The 20902-nt window shown below is 41.5% G+C and overlaps 1 protein-coding gene across 7 annotated transcripts in view; it reads right to left on the reverse strand.

Moving 5' to 3' along the window:
• Positions 1-20902, reverse strand: part of MACROD2 (mono-ADP ribosylhydrolase 2) — a 987478-nt gene that overhangs the window by 958007 nt on the left and 8569 nt on the right. For 5 of the 7 annotated variants that reach the window (XM_081906343.1, XM_081906345.1, XM_081906341.1 and 2 more), the window contains exon 3: positions 4679-4786. In XM_081906343.1, coding sequence (XP_081762469.1) covers positions 4679-4786 — 108 coding nt within the window. The remainder of the gene's footprint in view (positions 1-4678; positions 4787-20902) is intronic. The other 2 variants (XM_081906344.1, XM_081906340.1) reach the window with 1 other exon arrangement.

Consider the following 20902-nt stretch of genomic DNA (forward strand, 5'->3'; position numbering starts at 1 on the left):
GTTTTCTGACCGGATGAATGTACTCAGAACTTTGGAGAATCATGGAAACAGCATAGAGCATAAGAGTGTGATGTTGTTTTGGATAACAAGGAAATCAAATAAAAATACTGTGGATATTGCTCGCTTCAGCAGCACATACACTATACTAAAAATACTGTGGATAAGCAACTTGAAGGACAGATGAGATAAACCACACAGGACTATTTTGAAGTGGTGAAAAGAGATGTAGATGTTTTTAAAATTTTAAGTGAAAGAGATTTGGCATTTAGAGGTCAGGAGAAGAAGTGGGGTTCACCAAATAATGGATACTTCCAGCGGGCCATTGACCTGAAACTGACGCCCTAAATCAATTCAACGGTGGGACAAACATTTAAGAAACCCTAATTAAACGTTTGGCCCATCCCTGACAAACACACTGAAAAAGCTGATCCCTGCAGCCTGCAAGACTGAATCCTAGTAGATCTGAAGATGCAATCCTGCTGCAGTTTGTTTCTCCAGCATGTACCCTGCAGAGAACATGCTGCTGAAGCAGGCCCCTGCAGTCAGCGGAACTGCACCCCACACTCACCAGCTGATGAATAGAAGGTTAAATCCTGATCAGTTAGACAGTGTGCATGCTGGAAACAGGCATACAGCTCCTCCTTTCTGCCTGAAACATGCCCCTGACAGCTCTGGATTGCTCCAGGAGGCCTAAGCTGGGGCTGTCTCCACCCAACTCTGACAAAGTCCTGGTTCCCCCCAAATTAGCTCAATTCAGTTTTGGCTTCAGTCTAAATTCATGTATAATACCTCTGGATGAAGGTAAACTAATGAACCTACCCTGCATATGGTTTTGCTGGATATCATCCTCTGTTTAGGTGGGGTGGAACTTGTAGCACCCTATATATACCCTTTTAGGAGCCACCAGCCAACAATAAACCAATGCTTCAACTTTAAAAGGCCCAGGAAAGCCTCACCTTCTCAAGAAAAGATGCAATTTTTCAGTTATATCCTCCATATGTGAAATGATGTGCTCAAGAACAAAATCATAATAAGGCTACACACAGTTCTGTTCTCTGCTAATAGCAAGTCAAAATTAAAGCTTATTCATAGCAGCTTTCTCCATCCCACCCACACAGTCTTCCAGTCTTCAGCACTGCTGCAAAATACAAATAGGCTGGCTGAACCCAATATTATTGGGCATGCTTCTGAATTAATTCCTCCCAGAAAGCTACAAGAAGAAAATTTTAGCTGTGTGATAAATTAAGTTGCCAAATGAAATGGATTAGCAATCAGCGATGGGCTGTCAGATCAATTTCAGATTTAAATTCCTCCTCTCCCCTCACCTGTTCATTAAGCTACAGATTCATGGCAACCTCAGTGACTGATTATGCATTAACAAGCTGTTCATGTGGGGCGGTGGGGCTCAGTTAGTCAGCAGCCTATACTAACACGTTCATTTAAACATAATTCATGGCTAATATATTCAGTTCACAATTCCAACATATAAATACCCTACCTCTACCTTGAAGTTTAATTTTTGGCTTGACAAGGCATGAGATGCTTCATAAAATTAAGATGCAGCTAAGCAAACCAGAAAGTCCCTGAAGGTCAACAGAAGCAGTGGGAAGAGTCAAGCAGTAAAACTTAATGCTCTATGTAGTTTAAAACAGTAAGTTGACACTATGCTTTTAAGATGGCAGTGTTTCCTAAACCTTTTTCTTTTCTATAAGTGATCTTTACAAAGAGCAACTGGAATTATTTTTTCACATGAAACAGAGAGAATACATTTTGCCATATAGAGTAGATATAGATCTTGTATTCAGTAGGTACTGCAATATGATATGATATGATCATATCATGAGTGACAACCATATGTCAGGAGTGCTCTGATGGTGTTTCCTGCTTGGCAGGGGGTTGGACTCGATGGCCCTTGTGGTCTCTTCCAACTCTATGATTCTATGATTCTATGATAGTTGCTTCAAATGTGTTTCTGGAAGCATTCTTAAAATTCTGTACCAGTAACTAATTTGTTTTTACTTTTACATGAGAAATGAATCACCATCAGTTAAGTAAATTAAAAGCTACATTATACTTTTCAACAGATTTACCAGCCACAAAGCCTCATTTCTTGCAAACTCTGTTGCCTAACCATAGCAATTTATCTTTATTGTCTCAGTGAAATGACACCAACACAGAAGCCAGCAAGGCAGCAGGACTAAAATTACTGATGTCCACCCCAAAGTTGAGAAAGTTTATACAGGTGTAAACATGGTGGGGGAAATGTTTTTAGGCATGAACTTCCATCAAAGGAGGTACAAGGAAAACATTCGTTCTAGCACGGTATTTATAACTTTCATCAGTTTGATACTACCTTACTCTGATACTCAAGGGCAGATTACAGAGGAAGGAATACTTTGTAGCAGAGCCTTACAATTATGTCCACAAAAGCTATTAGTCTGTCACAAACATTTTCTGCTTTCTGAGCGCTGGCAGAGGAGGGATGGAGAGCCAGGGCCAACATCAGCAGCAGGCATCCTGGAGCACCTGCCAAGGGGGACTCAGCACATTGGCAAGATCTACTGCTGATACCTGCCCTACACCCTCCTCTATTTTATTTTTCTTGCTAAACATTCCAAGCAGCAGCACATGGCTGGATTTAGCAAGCATTTTGATGTTCCATGCACTCCACTGGAGGATTGTGAGAAATTAAGACAGTAGCACACAGCTACCAAGCTCTGCTATTGCCTACCTCCACTGCCAGGTAAGCTCAGCAGCGCCATCAACCGGGGAGGGGGCCCATCAGAGAGCACTTTGCCAGGGCTAACTCAAACCTGAAGCCAACCTTCTCGAGAGTTTTGTCGTTCCTGCTATGCCATGCTGCACTTCTACATAAAGTATGGAGAAAGGTGGCTTCCCTCATCTGGCAGCCTACTTGCTAGGCACAGAGAACAGACAACACTACAGCCCTCCTTGGCTCCTTTACTCTCCCACATGCAACTCCTTGTCACCTATGCCCACCAGATGAGTGATTAAATAAAAGGATGTTCTAGTACAGTGATATAATTTAGCAACCGTTCCACCCTGTTCCTGGTCCAAAACGACCAGCCTGTTGGTGGTTCGACACCAATTGAATGTATGCAAAATGATCGCTGCCTATACTCAGAATATTCAAGGGAAGAAATGATGAGCAGGGGAAATTTACAGCAGAACAAAAACTGTTGTTATTTTTATCAATTAGCAAAAGCAAGCTTTTGGCAAAGCAATAGGGACCCTACAAAATCATTATTGTCCTCATCCCCAATTTGCTCCTTTCCCGACAGCATTCTCTTTTCCTTTGTTTCACTCTTTTTAGTGTTACATCGGCTGATCATTTTCAGTTACTGTGAAGTAGGGCCAAACTACATACTGACCAGAGTTACTCCAGAGTCAGCACTAGGACTGACAACAACAAAAATTCTTTATTAAAGGGTGGGATGCAGTCATTTAAAATCTGAAAAGCGTTTTGGAAAGCTAAAAGGTATTAAAACAGAAGGTGAATATAAAAGTCTCTAAGAATTTAACAGAAGATAAAAGGAGGGATAGGAGCATTGGGCAGGTGTGGAAGAGCATAAAAGGTTGATATATAAAAGACATTAACTATTAATTTATAGAGCACTCTGATATGTTCATTAAATCTAGTTTGCAGCACAGGTCAATCCTCCGACAAATTTTGAGCGCAGCTGTGCAGAATCTAGCAACATTGTATGTTGTAACAGGATTGGTATCTAAGAGCAACAGGGAGGTATAGAATTGCCCTGTGCACCCCGGGTACTTACGAAGTAGTGGGGAAATCAGGCTAAGACCAGGACTGAAAATGAGGGTGGGGGAGCAATGCTCATGCAAAAGGGAAGTGAGGGAAGAAAGCAATGCAATATTACATCCTTACTGAACCACTGTGAAGATGCAAGAAAACAAAGCTGAAGCAATTTCAATTCTCCTGTTGGCTTTGGACCAGCTTGTACATGCAAGCAGCAAAATGAAATCTCATTTAAAAGGCCTTATTTATCCAGCATCATCCTACGACCCTCACACCATCCCCATATACAAAATTTAACTTCCGTTGCAAATAATATGACCAGAATCAATCATAAGAGATGTACACTACATTAACATTACATTAACAGCTTCAAACAGATATGATTTGCAAGGCATCACAGAAACTGACACCATCATTTTTTTAATGCTTTTGCAGGGATGATGTACTCTGTGATTCTACCAAACCCACCCAATACTGTATTGGTGATAGAATTTAGTACCCTGAGAATCTCAACTGTCATTAAAGATCAGACTAGTAAATTTCTAGAGGTTCTATGGATGCAGTAAACCAAGAAACCCTTGCTTCATGTGTCAGACCACATGTAATTATTAGGATTATTATAAAGCATTTATTACAAAGCAAAAGATTCATACATAAGCCTTCTTCAGAATATTGATAGAAAAAATCATTGGTGGTTCAGTAGTAGAATTCATGCATACCATGTGGGAGGCCCAGGTTTCATTCCCACCCAATGGAACAGTGCTTTGATTCCTGCACAGCACCAAATACATGCAGTTCTGCATATTTTGGCCTCCTACACCCCAAAGATTATCCGGATATAGTTTACTGGACACTTCTATTTCATAGGTCATATTTAACTTTTTAACATTTAGCACCTACCAGCATTAACTATGGCATCAATCTCAAGCACCGTGATATCACCTCTGTAGAGGGAGACTTTCTCACTCAGATTTTTCTTCTCCAGCAAAGGTTCCTGGGTGTTTTCTTCTGTAAGAAAATGAAAATATCGTAACATACACACCAGTAGCACCACGCACTGAAGAAAAAAACCCCATAGTGTATAGCAGAGGATTAGCATTTTACAACTGTAATTTTAATACTATAAGGATTAAAATTAGATCTACTCATTATTAGCAGCTGTGTTAACACACAACAATGAACCAGACTTCCAAGCTTATCATAGTTTATCATGAACAGACAGCTTCACTCCACCCCTGTCATGAGCAGGATAAAGAAACTTGGAAGCTTTGACTTCACATCTGAGTCAGGGACTGGGATTTTCTCCTTAACATGGCTTCAGGTTGATTATTGATTGTGATTTGTTAATTTTATGTTTTTAAGTTTCTCACAACTGAGACAGAATCAGTATAGTGGCATAAAACAAAGTCAAGTAATGTTTGTTATAAAACAATAAATATTTTCTTGCTAAAGTTGGGGGTAGCCAATGACAAATAGCCCCAAGAAGCAGATTTCCATCCTTTTTTAAACAGTATTATTAAATGGACACTTAAATGGACACAGGAACAACTGCCCATTCTCAAGATGATACAATATACAGAATTACACCACTGCAGTCTGCTCGCTTTCATCAACTGTCATGCATATAACTACATCTACATAAAAATGTGTGGAAGAGAGATGGGCTTGAGGGAAAAATAACGCCTTCTATATGTAAGCTAGACTTACAGTGTAGAAGATGATTTTGGGAAGAGCCAATTGCAACCCTACAACAAATCCAAAACAAAAAGAGATTACATCAAAGACAACTCCCAAGACTGGAGACAAACATAATGGAATCAAATGTTCCCGGTTTAAGAACCATTGCTGTCGTCTTTATTCTCAGGAAATGCTTTTTTGCACACCAAAAGGAAATCTATTCATCCTTACATGGGTCTGTGACACATATTATCCTGCATAATGTGCTAGTGAATGTGAGCTGTACAGAGTAAGGAAGCGTTACCAGTGTGAAGTTGTTACCATTTTTTTACAGCATTTTGTCATGCTCAACTGAATCAGCAAGTGGTAATGTAACCTAGTCATCTGAAAATCTTCACCGACTGATTTATGAAGATTATCTAGCTATTATAGGCACAAGAACAAGCCAAGAGGTTTGTTGATGAATTGGCAGCTGTAGTGTTAACAACTTACACATGACCAGGCCAGCAGATGCAGCAGAAGGTTTAGAAACAAGGAAGTCGTTTTTGGAAGACCCCATGAATGGGCTGCAATGTATAATAATAATAATGATAATACTAAATTTTATTTATACCCCACCCTCCCAGGCCAGAGCTGGGCTCAGGGCGGCTAACACCAGTAAAATTACAACAAAAACATAATGGGGGGGGGGACGCAATTTAAAATGCAGGTTAAAATGCAGTTTAAAATGCAGCCTCATTTTGAAAGTAGCCCATAAATCAAAACCATAAGGGGAGGGAAAGAGAAGGGTCAGACTGAGTCCAAACCAAAGGCCAGACAGAACAGCTCTGTCTTGCAGGCCCTGCGGAAGGATGTCAAGTCCTGCAGGGCCCTAGTCTCTTGTGACAGAGCATTCCACCAAGTTGGGGCCAGTACTGAAAAGGCCCTGGCCCTAGTTGAGACCAATCTAACCACCTTGAGACCTGGGACCTCCAAAGTGTTGTCATTTGTGGACCTTAAGGTCTTCCGCAGGGCATAGCTGGAGAGGGTGTAATGCCCAAATTTGCCTGCCTTGACATTGCGATCATGTCTAGTTGCCATATGTCCTCTCCCCCCGCCCCCTCCCCTGGACATATTCTCTTTTTCAGGATCAAAATTTATGTCTGGGCGCATTTTTAAAATTTGGCAAAATATCCAAGTGTTTTGTTTTTTGTTTACAGTAACCCAATAAAATTGTTCTAGTGTGTTAGACTCAGATCTAAGGCACCTGGCTAAGCTAGTCTGCAGCAGATAATCACAACAGAGCAGCATCTTAAACTAGCTACATACAGTATAAATTCCTTTTCTTGTGGCTGAGCTAAAAGGATGCTGGCTCAGCTACAAGATCTTGGAGGAGTCTGGGAGGGCAAGAGTTAACATCCCCTGCCCTTAATGAGAGTCTATATGTACATGTTAAACATTTTAATCAATTGTTCTGTGCACACTTATGTTCACAAGGACCTGAACATGAGTCCAAATATTTTCATGTGGCAAGAGAAGAAGCAGTATGTATTATTATTTTGTTACTGATAGTTAAGATCATTGCTACTAGCAATACATCACAGCTTCTATAGCCTAAATATAGCAGGGGTATTCAAAATGAGTGTCATCATAGCGATCCGTAGTCAAAAGTAGAAGTCGGCAAATATGCCCTCTTTTTTCGCTCTTCAAAACATGGCAGTTATAGAGAATGTGCTCTACCCGAACACCATAACTAATTGGGCACCATAGTTAAGGCTCTTGGACTGCATTGGCCTAAGGAGGGGGAAATTGTGGCAGGTCACCAGGCTTGTCAGAAGTAAAAAAGCTATTGATGTGGTTATACAGTGGTACCTCCAGTTACGAACTTAATTCGTTCCGGAGGTCCATTCTTAACCCGAAACTGTTCTTAACCTGAGGCACACTTTCACTAATGGGGCCTGCTGCTGCTGCCGCACCACCAGCACACGACTTCCGCTTCCCGGGGCAAATTTCGCTACCAGGAGCATCTACTTCCGGGTTAGCAGAGCTCGTTACCCGAAGCATTCGTAAGGAGGACGGTACGTAACCCGAGGTTCCACTGTACTAGATTGATACTACTACAGGAAACTACAGTGGTACCTCAGGTTACATACACTTCAGGTTACATACGTTTCAGGTTACAGACTCCACTAACCCAGAAATAGTACCTCGAGTTAAGAACTTTGCTTCAGGTTGAGAACCGAAATTGCGCGGCAGCGGGAGGCCCCATTAGCTAAAGTGGTGCTTCAGGTTAAGAACAGACCTCCGGAACAAATTAAGTACGTAACCAGAGGTACCACTGTGGTTAGGAATTTGCTTTCTGGAGGTAGAAGCTCATGTTCTAATCCCCATGAGTAAACTGGACTCCCCCACTATATCTGCAGTTCTCTTTCAAAAGCTCACTGAACACCAATAAATATTTTGACTTGCTTGGAAAACATCCATTGTGCCAATGTGTCACAGACTGGTTGGCCACAGAGGAATGGTGGGGGAACTCCCCCCCCCCCAGGAAGGCTCAGAGCCAGGGGATTGGTGGTGGGACAACAATGAGTGGTCAGAGGGAGAAGATGGGGGGGAAGCGTACGAAACTGAAGAGGTAACAGGGCTTAGTGAGTGGAAGGAGTCTGTGGCAGAGAGAAGTCCAGAATCAGAAGCAGGAGAGGAGGCAGAGCTAAGTCTGGCTGGCGAGTCGCACAGATGTCTCCCCCTCCTGTTGCAACAAACTCTTATCCCCTCTAGTCTCCCAGAACCAGGAGAGTCATGAAGAAGGTAGGAGAAGAAGCTAGCTTCACACAGGTATAATCTCAGGTTGCTTGCGGGAAATCCAGTAGAGGAGGGGACTTAGGCAGCTATGGGGAGGTGGGGACCTTAAGTCTCAGCAAATGCTTCATGGGGACAAGACCTGGCAGAGATGAGTTCCTATGCTCATTAGGCACTCCTATGCAGATGCTGTTTTTGCCAACTAAGACTTAACTATAACTTGCTCGTTTGTAATTTACTGCTGGCTCGCTCCTATCACCATGTTTGGGGAAAACAATGTTCGGCAGATGTGTGATTTGAACCAATGTCTTCCATGTCTTGGTATAATGCTTTTGTTCACCAGGATAATGAAGCATAGTTGTTGCTGAGCTGCTTTGCCTGTACATCGTTTTCTTCTGAAATGAATGCATTTGGGTTCAGTAGCTATGTTTCTTTATTCTCATAAAACCTTCTGGCTCCAAGCACTGGGCTCCAGTGCCAAGACTTAGAAAGTCTGCGAGCCTAATTTTTGCATGTGTGGTATGTCTGTGAGTGAATTAGAATTACAGGTATTGCATGGAAATGTTGATTTGTACTGTATATGCTTTTCTATGATATAATGTATGTTTATGTTTTAAAATGCAAGTTGCTTAGAGGCTTTTTAGGTAACAAACAACTATTAAGTCTGATAGTTAATACTAATAAAAAATAGATTTTAATTTTAAAAAGTGAAGACGCCAAAAACTGTTGACCTAATTTTAACATGCTTGAAACCTGTACACATAGACTGATGTGCTTTCTAGAAAAATTACAAGTTTGATTTCTAGATTTCACAAGCAGTTGCTCAATTTAATTCCTCTTTTGGTCATTCATTAATTTTATAAAACAATGCATTTCAGAAAGGAGAAGATTTAACAGAAAATATAGTAAAGAAATAAATAAGGCGGGAAGGAATTTCCCTCACACAACTGCCTGCCAATTAATGTAACTAACACTGCAACATTTTTATCTTAAGTACAAAAACACCCCAAAGGAAGTGAATTATATTTGCCAGGGGAAGCAGGCCTCTGGTATTTCAGAAAACTTCATTGTGTTTTCACAGTCCTACACCCTCAATTTCTTAACCAGGTTTGGAAGAACACAAGTGATGCACAGGAATGTGTACCACCTTTCCATAGTCCCTCTTCTCTCATGCAAATAATCTTCCTCAACGGTCTTAACCATGGTTAACAGTTATTTGTATATTACAATTAACTGCTGTTAATACCAAGCACAGTTCGCTTCATTCATCTATGGCTTCAATCCATGGTTAATTGCAGTACCAATGTAACACTTTATCATGGTTAAAACCAGTGGAAGGGAATCTGCAAGCCAGAAGAGGAATACTCAGCCCCATAGTCCAACCACCAAATAATGACAAAAAAAGATTCCAAAATTGGTAGTTGGATGGGCACAATTTCACTCTGCAGTTAAGTGATTGGTAGGTTGGGGTGCTCTGCATCTCACAGTCATCCTTATAATTCTTCATTACTTCTTTCTCCATTTTCTTTTATGCTGGTTTGTAATACTTCACCCAGGACTCAGCTAGACTGATAAAGAAAAAGCTATTTACATGCATTGTATATGCGATATACTCAATATGCCAGCAAATTTGGAAAACTCAGCAGTGGCCAGAGGATTGGAGAAGATCAGTCTACATCCCAATCCCAAAGAAGGGCAGTGCCAAAGAATGCTCCAACTACCGCACAATTGCACTCATTTCACACGCTAGCAAGGTTATGCTTAAAATTCAACAAGGCAGGCTTAAGCAGTATGTGGACCGAGAACTCCCAGAAGTGCAAGCTGGATTTCGAAGGGGCAGAGGAACCAGAGACCAAATTGCAAACATGTGATGGATTATGGAGAAAGCTAGAGAGTTCCAGAAAGACATCTACTTCTGCTTCATTGACTGCAAAAAGCCTTTGACTGTGTCCACCACAGCAAACTATGGCAAGTTCTTAAAGAAATGGGAGTGCCTGATCACCTCATCTGTCTCCTGAGAAATCTCTATGTGGGACAAGAAGCTACAGTTAGAACTGGATATGGAACAACTGATTGCTTCAAAATTGGGAAAGGAGTACGGCAAGGCTGTATATTGTCGCCCTGCTTATTTAACTTATATGCAGAATTCATCATGCGAAAGGCTGGGCTGGATGAATCCCAAGCTGGAATTAAGATCGCCGGAAGAAATATCAACAGCCTCAGATATGCAGATGACACAACCTTGATGGCAGAAAGTGAGGAGGAATTAAAGAACCTTTTAATGAGGGTGAAAGAGGAGAGCACAAAATATGGTCTGAAGCTCAACATCAAAAAACAAATATCATGGCCACAGGGCCCATCACCTCCTGGCAAATAGAAGGGGAAGAAATGGAGGCAGTGAGAGATTTTACTTTCTTGGGCTCCATGATCACTGCAGATGGTGACAGCAATCACGAAATTAAAAGACACCTGCTCCTTGGGAGAAAGGTGATGGCAAACCTAGACAACATGTTAAAAAGCAGAGACATCACCTTGCCAACAAAGGTCCGTATAGTTAAAGCCATGGTTTTCCCAGTAGTGATGTATGGAAGTGAGAGCTGGACCATAAAGAAGGCTGATTGCCGAAGAATTGATGTTTCTGAATTATGGTGCTGGAGGAGACTCTTGAGAGTCCCATGGACTGCAAGATCAAACCTATCCATTCTTAAGGAAATCAGCCCTGAATGCTCACCAGAAGGACAGATCCTGAAGCTAAGGCTCCAAGACTTTGGCCACCTCATGAGAAGAGAAGACTTCCTGGAAAAGACCCTGATGTTGGGAAAGATGGAGGGCACAAGGAGAAGGGGATGACAGAGGACAAGATGGTTGGACAGTGTTCTCGAAGCAACCAGCCTGAGTTTGACCAAACTGTGGGAGGCAGTGGAAGACAGAAGTGCCTGACGTGCTCTGGTCCGTGGGGTCATGAAGAGTTGGACACGACTAAACAACAACAAATATGCGATATAACATTGTGCCACCAGATGGTGATGTGGAGTCCTGTTTTTCTTTAGCTGTTATCCCTGTTTAAATTTATGCTTTAAATTGAAGCACTTCTTTGATGTGTCTAGATCCAGCCCCATTCTGTTCTCACAATAGGGGTGTGATGTAGATATTCACCTCTGACAACAGTGCTTTAGGCAAGCTCTAAATCCCTGTCAACCGTCTATATTTTATTTTCCTAACAGTCTCATCTCCCTAACCAATCCTGGTAACTGGGATATAGAACATGACTGCGAAGCTGAAAACTTCATAGCGTACAGGTGAGTCTTTAACACTTTCTTCACATGCTAACTACTACCCCTTCGAGTGGCTGTGTACAGACTGACATGCCTCTGAATTGGGTCATCCACCACCACTCCATACCCCTTGTAAAGGTAAAGGTAAAGGGACCCCTGACCATTAGGTCCAGTCGCGGATGACTCTGGGGTTGCGGCGCTCATCTCGCTTTATTGGCCGAGGGAGCCAGTGTACAGTTTCCAGGTCATGTGGCCAGCATAACTAAGCTGCTTCTAGCAAACCAGAGCAGTGCACAGAAACACTGTTTACCTTCCCGCCGGAGTGGTACCTATTTATCTACTTGCACTATTTATCTATTTGCACTTCGTGCTTTTGAACTGCTAGGTTGGCAGGAGCAGGGACCGAGCAATGGGAACTCACCCCGTCGCAGGGATTGAAACCGCTGACCTTCTGATCGGCAAGCCCTAGGCTCTGTGGTTCAACCCACAGCACCACCCACCTTGTAGAAAGAATCAAAAGTATGAATCTCCTTCAGGGCTTCACTCTTTACTGGATAATGTAAATAGTGTGTGAAATTTACAAATGAAAGGTGTGCAATTCCTTAAAGAATAAGGAATTTTGCAGTTAGTGCCCTTTATGCTGCATACAGAATACGGTGAACAAAATGACAAGAAATAGCTTTGTGTTCAACTACCATAAAATATTTATTTTGTCTAGATTATAAAATTATCTCCTTTGTATCTGCATAGATCTTTATTAAATGAAAGCACACTGTGGTCAAGGATAGACTTCTAGAACTGTTTGCACATTCTTGTTTTGTTTTTGTATTGTAGAGGTCATTTGATTTTTAGCAATACAGACAAATCTAAAGCCAAAGGCTATTCTACTGCAAGACATCAACAAAATGCAAAGGACAGCTTTTTCAGCTGACAAAGCCTCTTATCCATCCTCACCTAATGACCTCTTTATTCATTCTGTGAACACGCACAGGCTAATCAGATGGGTGCCTTGCTAGCAAAGCAGCTGACTATTCCAAATTTACATGTAAAGTGAGAATAAAATCGAAGGGAACTTTTGCAGAAGTCCAAAACATTTTGCTTTAACATACACCACTAGAGGGAGCCTTTGTCAAGAAAATAACATTTGAGAACGACTATTGAATTTTGGCACAATTGTGCTGGTTTAGTTTTATGAATTAAAATAAACATTTACAACTAAGGTTTTCTCCTCAAGATGCTTAGAGCAAACATAGAGTCCTAGAAGTGCACAAATGCACATGATCACAGTTTGCATTCCATTAAAGCATGTCAGTAGAGCATACACCAGGGGCAAGTAACCTAAGGCCCAGGGGCTGGATGCGGCCCAATCGCTTTCTCAATCCGACCCACGGACGGTCCGGGAATCAGCGTGTTTTTACATGAGTAGAATGTGTCCTTTTATTTAAAATGCATCTCTGGGTTATTTGTGCGGCATAGGAATTCGTTCATTCCCCCCAAAAAATATAGTCCAGCCCCCCACAAGGTCTGAGGGATGGTGGACCAGCCCACAGCTGAAAAAGGTTGCTGACCCCTGGCATACACCTTAGAATCCTAGAATTGCAGGGTTGGAAGGGACGCTGCAGAGTCCAACCCTCCCACAATGCAGGAATATGCAGCTGTCCCAAGTGGGGATCAGACCTGCGACCTTGGCATGATCAGCACTATGCTCTAACAAACTGCGCTCAGACTCTTAATCTCAGGGTTGTGGTTTCAAGCCCCACGTTGAGTGAATGATTCCTGCATTGCAGGGGGTTGGAATAAATTACCCTCATGGTCCCTTCCAACTCTACAGTTCTATGATTCTATGTCAGCTGCAAGGGCAAGACATTCACACCTTGTTACTTGGATTATTCCAGATTGCATTTTGACTTTACAAGTTTCTCAGGTAGATCAAATGTTGTCAAAGAATGAAATAAACTGTTTTTCATTTTAAGGATTCATATATTATGGAGCTGCTCTGTATCAGTTTCTTTCATTTTTTTATCCAGTACAGAGAAGTTTTACTTAGATCTCCAAGTAATGAAGGTAGCTAAAATTTTATTTCTGGTTAATACAAATGCTGATGCAGTAATATCCAATCTAAGTTATTTTCAACTGTTATAAGTCATTCTAAAAAGTTTTTTGAATGGAAAACTATGTATCTAATTAAAGAACTGTTAACTAATTAGCAAACACCAAGCAAAGACAGTGATTGATACAACCATGGGCTGTTCTTTACTGGTGGAAGTGATTCACTATTAACACAAATTATATTTGGCCCCAAGCAGGGAAACACTCTAGAACAGATCAATAGTCCTTAGTGTCAGGGAACTGCCATCGGAGAGTCAGGTGGTGGAAGGGCTCAAGGAGGCTAGGAGAGCCTCGGATGCGGAGGAAGGAACCAGTAGGGGGAGAGGGAGAGTTCCTGCAGAAACTCAATCGGAGGAAGGGCTCCAAGATGTTTCCAGTGAGAATAGCGGGGAGGGCTCAGGACCTCCGCTGGGGACGCCCACTCCGCGGAGGAAACTGTCACGCAGAGAATCCAGAAGAAGAGTTTCCGTCAAGGAACTCTTATGTTGGAGTAAATTCCGGAAACGCCCACTGACGGATTCTGCCAGCGATTGAGGTAGCCACGCACCCATGGCTCCTCGGACTGGGAAAGTTTAGGAACTGATGGTAAAGCTTGGAGGCTTTAAACGCTTACGCACGAGCAGCCCCCTTTTCCCATTACACTTAGCTTCGGTCATTTCTTTAAAATTTTTGGGAAGGGTTTCATGCAAAGTCATTAAGGTAGGTATTGTCCAGGAGTCTTTCTGCAAACTAACAATTCAAATATAATTGTCATGGCATGCTAGACACTTAGATAAAATCTGTTCCTTGAGGTACACCTTTCTCTTCAATTACATCCTTTGCTAACATGATACTGTGGCTCTTTTCTTCTTCTGCAGTTGGATCATGGTGTGTGGGGGTGGGGTGGGGTATGTAACTGTGTGTGTGTGTGTGTGTGTGTGTGTGGATTGCCCCAGCCACTCGGGGTGGCTCCCAACAAAAACGAGTAAAAACACAACCCATTTATTATTTAACACATTTTTATATCACCTTTCCTCATTGTCACACCCAGTGAAAGGTAAAGGTAAAGGTAAAGGTAAAGGTACCCCTGCCCATACGGGCCAGTCTTGACAGACTCTGGGGTTGTGCGCCCATCTCACTTAAGAGGCCAGGGGCCAGCGCTGTCCGGAGACACTTCCGGGTCACATGTGACATCGCTGCTCTGGCGAGCCAGAGCTGCACACGGAAACGCCGTTTACCTTCCCGCTGGTAAGCGGTCCCTATTTATCTACTTGCACCCGGAGGTGCTTTCGAACTGCTAGGTTGGCAGGCGCTGGGACCGAGCAGCGGGAGCGCACCCCGCAGCAGGGATTCGAACCGCCGACCTTTCGATCAGCAAGTCCTAGGCGAAGGCAGTGAAGGCAACATATAAATCATAAACTGATTTTAACAAAACATTTGCACAAATTAAAAATCAGTATAATTTTTCAGAACTCCTGGACAAATGAAATGTTTTTGCTTGGATCTTAAATACGAGTAATGTTTATATATTAAAATGTTGTTTATTTTTAGCAAAAAATACTTCCCAGCATAGTTTATAGAAACAAACAAAAAACAAAATGTAGACAGTGCTACTCCTCAGACCTACAATGTAAAAAATACACAACACAAAAAGAATAGGGAGATAAAAGGAAAAAGGAAAGCTAAAAGTCAATGTAGCTTATTGCTTTATATGGATTATGAGTAGGTTGATAATGGCTATCAGTAGTGTAGCATGCTTTCTGAACATAAAGTGCTCAGGATCTGGCAAAGAATTATGAAAGTCAATATATCTCATACACCACTGATCACCACCTGATTTCAACCACTCTGGCCATGTTAAATAATCATATTGCAGCTCAAAAAGCCACGATATGAACAGGCCTCCCTCTGGTCTGGAGCTAGCAATTAAACAATAAAGTATTCCACAAACCACAGCCTCTCACATTGTCCAAATCTGAGAATTATGGTGAACTGCCTTTGACTCAGGACACAAAACCAGAGTCTGAAGTTCTTTTAACATCTTGGCTGGTTCCAAAGCTGCCAATCTCAAGCTTCCTGCTTTAGTTTAAATGGGAAATATTGGCCAAGGGAAGACTTCTTGGCCTGCTTTCACAGGTTTACCACAATGATGCTCTCATCGTTCAAAGAGAAGCCAAGCTGCACAAATACTTACAGCACATGTACAGAGTTCCAGCAGAACTGAGCTACTCAAGTAACAGCCCCTCCCTTCCATGATGGAAGGAAGGTGGGATATAAATGTAACAAAAAAGGATTTTCTGGAGACTAAAGTTTACAGCAATTAAGAGGGCTGCACACAGTTTATAGAGGAAAGTATGGCAATGCAAAGAGGCTTTAGCATGGGGAAAACTAATTTAGAAGAAGCATTTTAACTGTCTTTCTACCTGCCAGGTTCTGGTTAGATCTACAGCGCTTACATTTGAGAGAGAAGGACTACCTGGACTGGACTTGGTGCTTACATGAAGTTGCCCATTTAGTGAAGATTTGTAGGAAAACATGAGATTTGTAGGAAAACATGAGCTCAACATCAAAAAACCTAAGATCATGGCCACTGGTCCCATCACCTCCTGGCAAACAGAAGGGGAAGAAATGGAGGCAGTGAGAGATTTTACTTTCTTGGGCTCCATGATCACTGCAGATGGTGACAGCAGTCACGAAACTAAAAGACGCCTGCTTCTTGGGAAAAAAGCAACGATAAACCTAGACAGCATCTTAAAAAGCAGAGACATCACCTTGCTGACAAGTCTGTATAGTTAAAGCTATGGTTTTCCCAGTAGTGATGTATGGAAGTGAGAGCTGGACCATAAAAGAAGGCTGATCACCAAAGAATTGATGCTTTTGAATTATGGTGCTGGAGGAGACTCTTGAGAGTCCCATGGTCTGCAAGAAGATCAAACCTATCCATTCTGAAGGAAATCAGCCCAGAGTGCTCACTGGAAGGACAGATCCTGAAGCTGAGTCTCCAATACTTTGGCCACCTCATGAGAGGACTCCCTGGAAAAGACCCTGATGTTGGGAAAGATGGAGGGCACAAGGAGAAGGGGGCGACAGAGGATGAGATGGTTGGACAGTGTTCTCAAAGCTACGAACATGAGTTTGACCAAGCTGTGGGAGGCAGTGGAAGACAGGAGTGCCTGGCATGCTCTGGTCCATGGGGTCACGAAGAGTCGGACACGACTAAATGACTAAACAACAACAACAAATGAGGCAAATCTTGTCTCTCAAGATTTCACGGTGTGCCATAATCGCCCCATCTTTTGCCAAATATTCAAATGAACATGCACAAAGGAACCCTGCTTGAAGCAAAGCTTGCACATTTCAAGGTGAATGAGATGAGTAGAATGCTCAGTTGGAAGAAAGCCAAAAAGATGAAAGCCGATTCTAAGCCAGCACCCAGTTGTTTTAATTTAAAAGCTTCAGTGGAGTCCCAGAGAACAGGGTTCAACACACCAAACAAGAACTCAAGGAATAAAAAACACTGTTCAACCTACAGGCACCAAGCACACAGCACTCCAACATATGACTGGTAAGAACAGGAAATTAAAGGGGGGGAGAGAGAAACAGAGGGAGGGAGGGAGAGGAACAGCATGCATAAAGAGGACAGATCCGTGCTGTAAAAAATGTAACATGCAAGATCATATTTCCACATGGAAAAATTATTAATACATGAAAGAAAGTTAAGTATTAGATCTATAAAATGTTAATAACATTTTAAAGAACGTGTAAGTGCACTTTTAGTCCTTTTCTGGCCCCATTGGTCACCATGTACTATTGATGTCTTGGCTGGGAGGAGTAGTAGTAATAGCTCAAAGTTCAGTTGCTAGGTTACTGGCAAATCAACATTTAGATCATCATGGGAGGCTAGAAAAAGAATGCATTTCTGTTTTCACAAGATAACTGAATAATTTAAAGAGAATACTTCCTGCTACCCTAATTTCCATTCTAGCAAAGTAGCTATTGAATTTGCAATAGCCATGTAGTCAGTTATGATGACCGACTGAAATGCAGTAAGAAAAAGCTATAAACACAAATTTAGCAAATTATGAAGAAAGGAAAAATTTGAATATGAAGTATAGCTCTGCCTTGTAGTGAGGTTTTAAAAGGTGTTACTGCTGATAATTCATCTTAGAGAAGCATTTGCATCTGCAATACTACTCCATATTCAAGGAAGCAAGCATATGGCTTCTCTAACTTTTGGTTATTAGTTCAGATTCCCTACTGCATGGCAGCCTATGGGAAACATGATTGCCTTTTGAAAAATGCTGCTCAAAGTTGATGCCTGCATCAAATTAATAAGTGACATTCTTGAGTTCCGCCCTTTTTATGAGCAATATCCTCTCATTATCCACTCCCAACATGTTTTAAGATCACTTGGAAGCCCTCCTGAAACTAACAAGACTTTAAGTATACATATTCAGGAGCACAGCCTCAGAGGAGAAAATAACTGCAACTTTCAATACAACACTAACTGGTCCTAACAACATCCTTCCCTCAATTTATTATATTTCAGCTAACACCCTTTTTAAAAATAGACTAAAAACTATGCTTGGAGAATGTTGGTCAATTGATTTGTCAAGTAAACCCAGTGTACATTAGTGTGTGGGCATGGCAATGAGGTTATCTTCAAGTTAAAGACCTACATTGGCTCCCAGTACGTTTCTGAGCACAATTCAAAGTGTTGGTGCTGATCTTTAAAGCCCTAAACGGCCTTGGCCCTGTATACCTGAAGGAGAGTCTCTATCCCTGTCATTCAGCCATGACACTGAGGTCCAGCTCCGGGGGCCTTCTGGCGGTTCCCTCTCTGCCAGAAGTGAGGTTACAGGGAACCAGGCAGAGGGCCTTCTCGGTAGTGGCACCCACCCTGTAGAATGCCCTCACATCAGATGTCAAGGAAATAAACAATTATCTGACTTTTAGAAGACATCTAATGGCAGCCCTGTTTAGGAAGGTTTTTAATGTTTGATGGTTTATTGTGCTTTTAATTCTGTTGGGAGCCACCCAGAGTGGCTGGAGAAACTCAGCCAGATGGGCGCAGTATAAATATATTATTATTATTATTATCATTATTATTATTATTATTATTATTATTATTATTATTAAGGCTGCAGGAAGGGCCACAAGACATACTACAGCTCCTGCTGACTCAACACCCTTATACCCCGTACAAACTCCAAATCTTCATTACTCAGCCAAAGGCGATCACATACAAATGGACAACATGGGCACCAGCACTCAGCTAAAGCAAAGTACAGTAATTAAAACTAACAGCATACTCCATCAAAAACAACAACAGACAAAAATGCTGCTATCAGCTTAGTGACTTAGTGCCTTATTTAGTCACTGTCCAGGATGCAAATCAGGGCTAACTTTTAAAGTTTCTGGTTTACTATTTAGGATAACTTAACCAACTATGCAATCACCCCACTATTTACTAAAGATGCCAACTTCACTAGATTTGCTTCAGTTCACAACAAGCAGGATGGTGTACCATATGGTCCCTAGAATATTCTTCTATTCTGATTTTGAATAGATTCAATTAATACTAAGGCATATTACTCCAAAGCTGTGTTCCATAGAGCAACAATCCCACTATTTCTGCTTGAAAAACATTTAAGTGAATGGGGAATTAGCCTCCGATCACTTCCTTTTTGTTGTTGATTATTAAATTTGTATACCTCACCCTTCATCCATAGATCTCAGGGTGGTTCGCAACATAATACAATATAAAATCCCAAAATACATAATAAAAACAAGAATGAAAGACCCTCACAAACCAATAAGCCCCCCACTCCATTGTTAAGACAATGTTTCCTCCAGTGAACTCCACACCCTCTTTAAGCGATTGTGAACTAGCAAAGGCGATACCTAGATATTTAAATTGCTTAACTTGGGCGATCTGGTTCCCACTGATATTCTACCTATGTTGCCTCTGATTTATTCCAACCACCATGATATGTGTTTTACTATAACTGATAATTCAGATATGCAGTAGCTAGAAAAATCCCTTATAACCTTCCTCCAACCCATTTGCAAGGAGGACACAAGGGCTGTATTATCGGCAAACAGCAAGAGTAAAGCTTGTCTGTCCCCCAAATATATTGGACTGAAAGAAGCACTGGATGAACTAGTAGCAATGTTGTTTATATATAAATTTAATCAGGGAGGCAGCAAGCAACCTTGTCAAACTCCCTTAAGAGTTGGAATGCTACTGGACAATCCTTCAGAGGGTCCTCCCTGAACTTTTACTAGCGTTTGTTGAGCCTTAAAACTAAATAAAGCAATCAGTCTTTTATACCAGTTAAGGCAATTTCTTCCCACATACATTCCCTACCAACCAAACCAAAAGCAGCCTTTAAATCTACAAATGAAAAATATAAGGAACATTTCTTTATCATGGCCATAATACTTATAAACACTTATAAGCCAGCTAAAAAATTACAAAGCAGGGTTTGGTTTTTGAATTCCATTCTCAGCCCAGCTTGCTCCTGTTTATGTCTTCAGCTCAACTCTTTGGTGTATTACTTTGCTTTATTAGGTGTATGCCTAGTATGCCATTTTCCTTAGTGCCTAAGCAGATAATTCAGTGTAGCGCTCAAAGAGTGTTATGGCAAAAATTATCCCTTGTTTGCCTTAACATACTATGATGGGGGTTTGTTTCCATGTTCAAATATAAGCTTTTGAAGTAATCGAACTCAGCAGCCACGGTGACATTTTTACAATTGATACCAACAATGAATAGGTGGGAGAATGTTTAAAACAACAACCATAATATGCACTGTATTTTGAAATTGTTAGAGTGGGTGAAATTGTTAGGATGATATACCATCACCAGCCAGTGCTAGGCAATGCAGTCTCACAAGGGCTTGGATTTAAATCTATTAGTTCATGTGTGTCCATCCATCTTGACAGCAATTTAATAGAATCTTCACTCCAATCAGATTTACATGTGATCATGCACTGTATTCATGGCCGGCAGTGCAGCATTTAGCCTAAGTGTGTAATGCTCCAGCAAGTGTTCAGAGCAGGTGTTATTTCCATACCCCAGCAATTAAGATCTTCCTCCTTATTGCCTTTTGTTCTCCCGTTATTCACTTCATTTATACTCCAGTGTTACCTCAATTTGCATGTGTATAATTACACACACGCTTTTCTATCACCTTTTTATGCAGCTGGAGTCAGTCTATAGAAAGCTGGAGTTAAAATAAGCTAGACTAAAATGCCAGACCCCTTTTTCTACTAAAGACTGCATCTGTAATTTATGCAGTAT

The sequence above is a fragment of the Podarcis melisellensis genome, assembly GCF_964234715.1.
Source record: "Podarcis melisellensis genome assembly, chromosome: 3".
NCBI lineage: Eukaryota > Metazoa > Chordata > Lepidosauria > Squamata > Lacertidae > Podarcis > Podarcis melisellensis.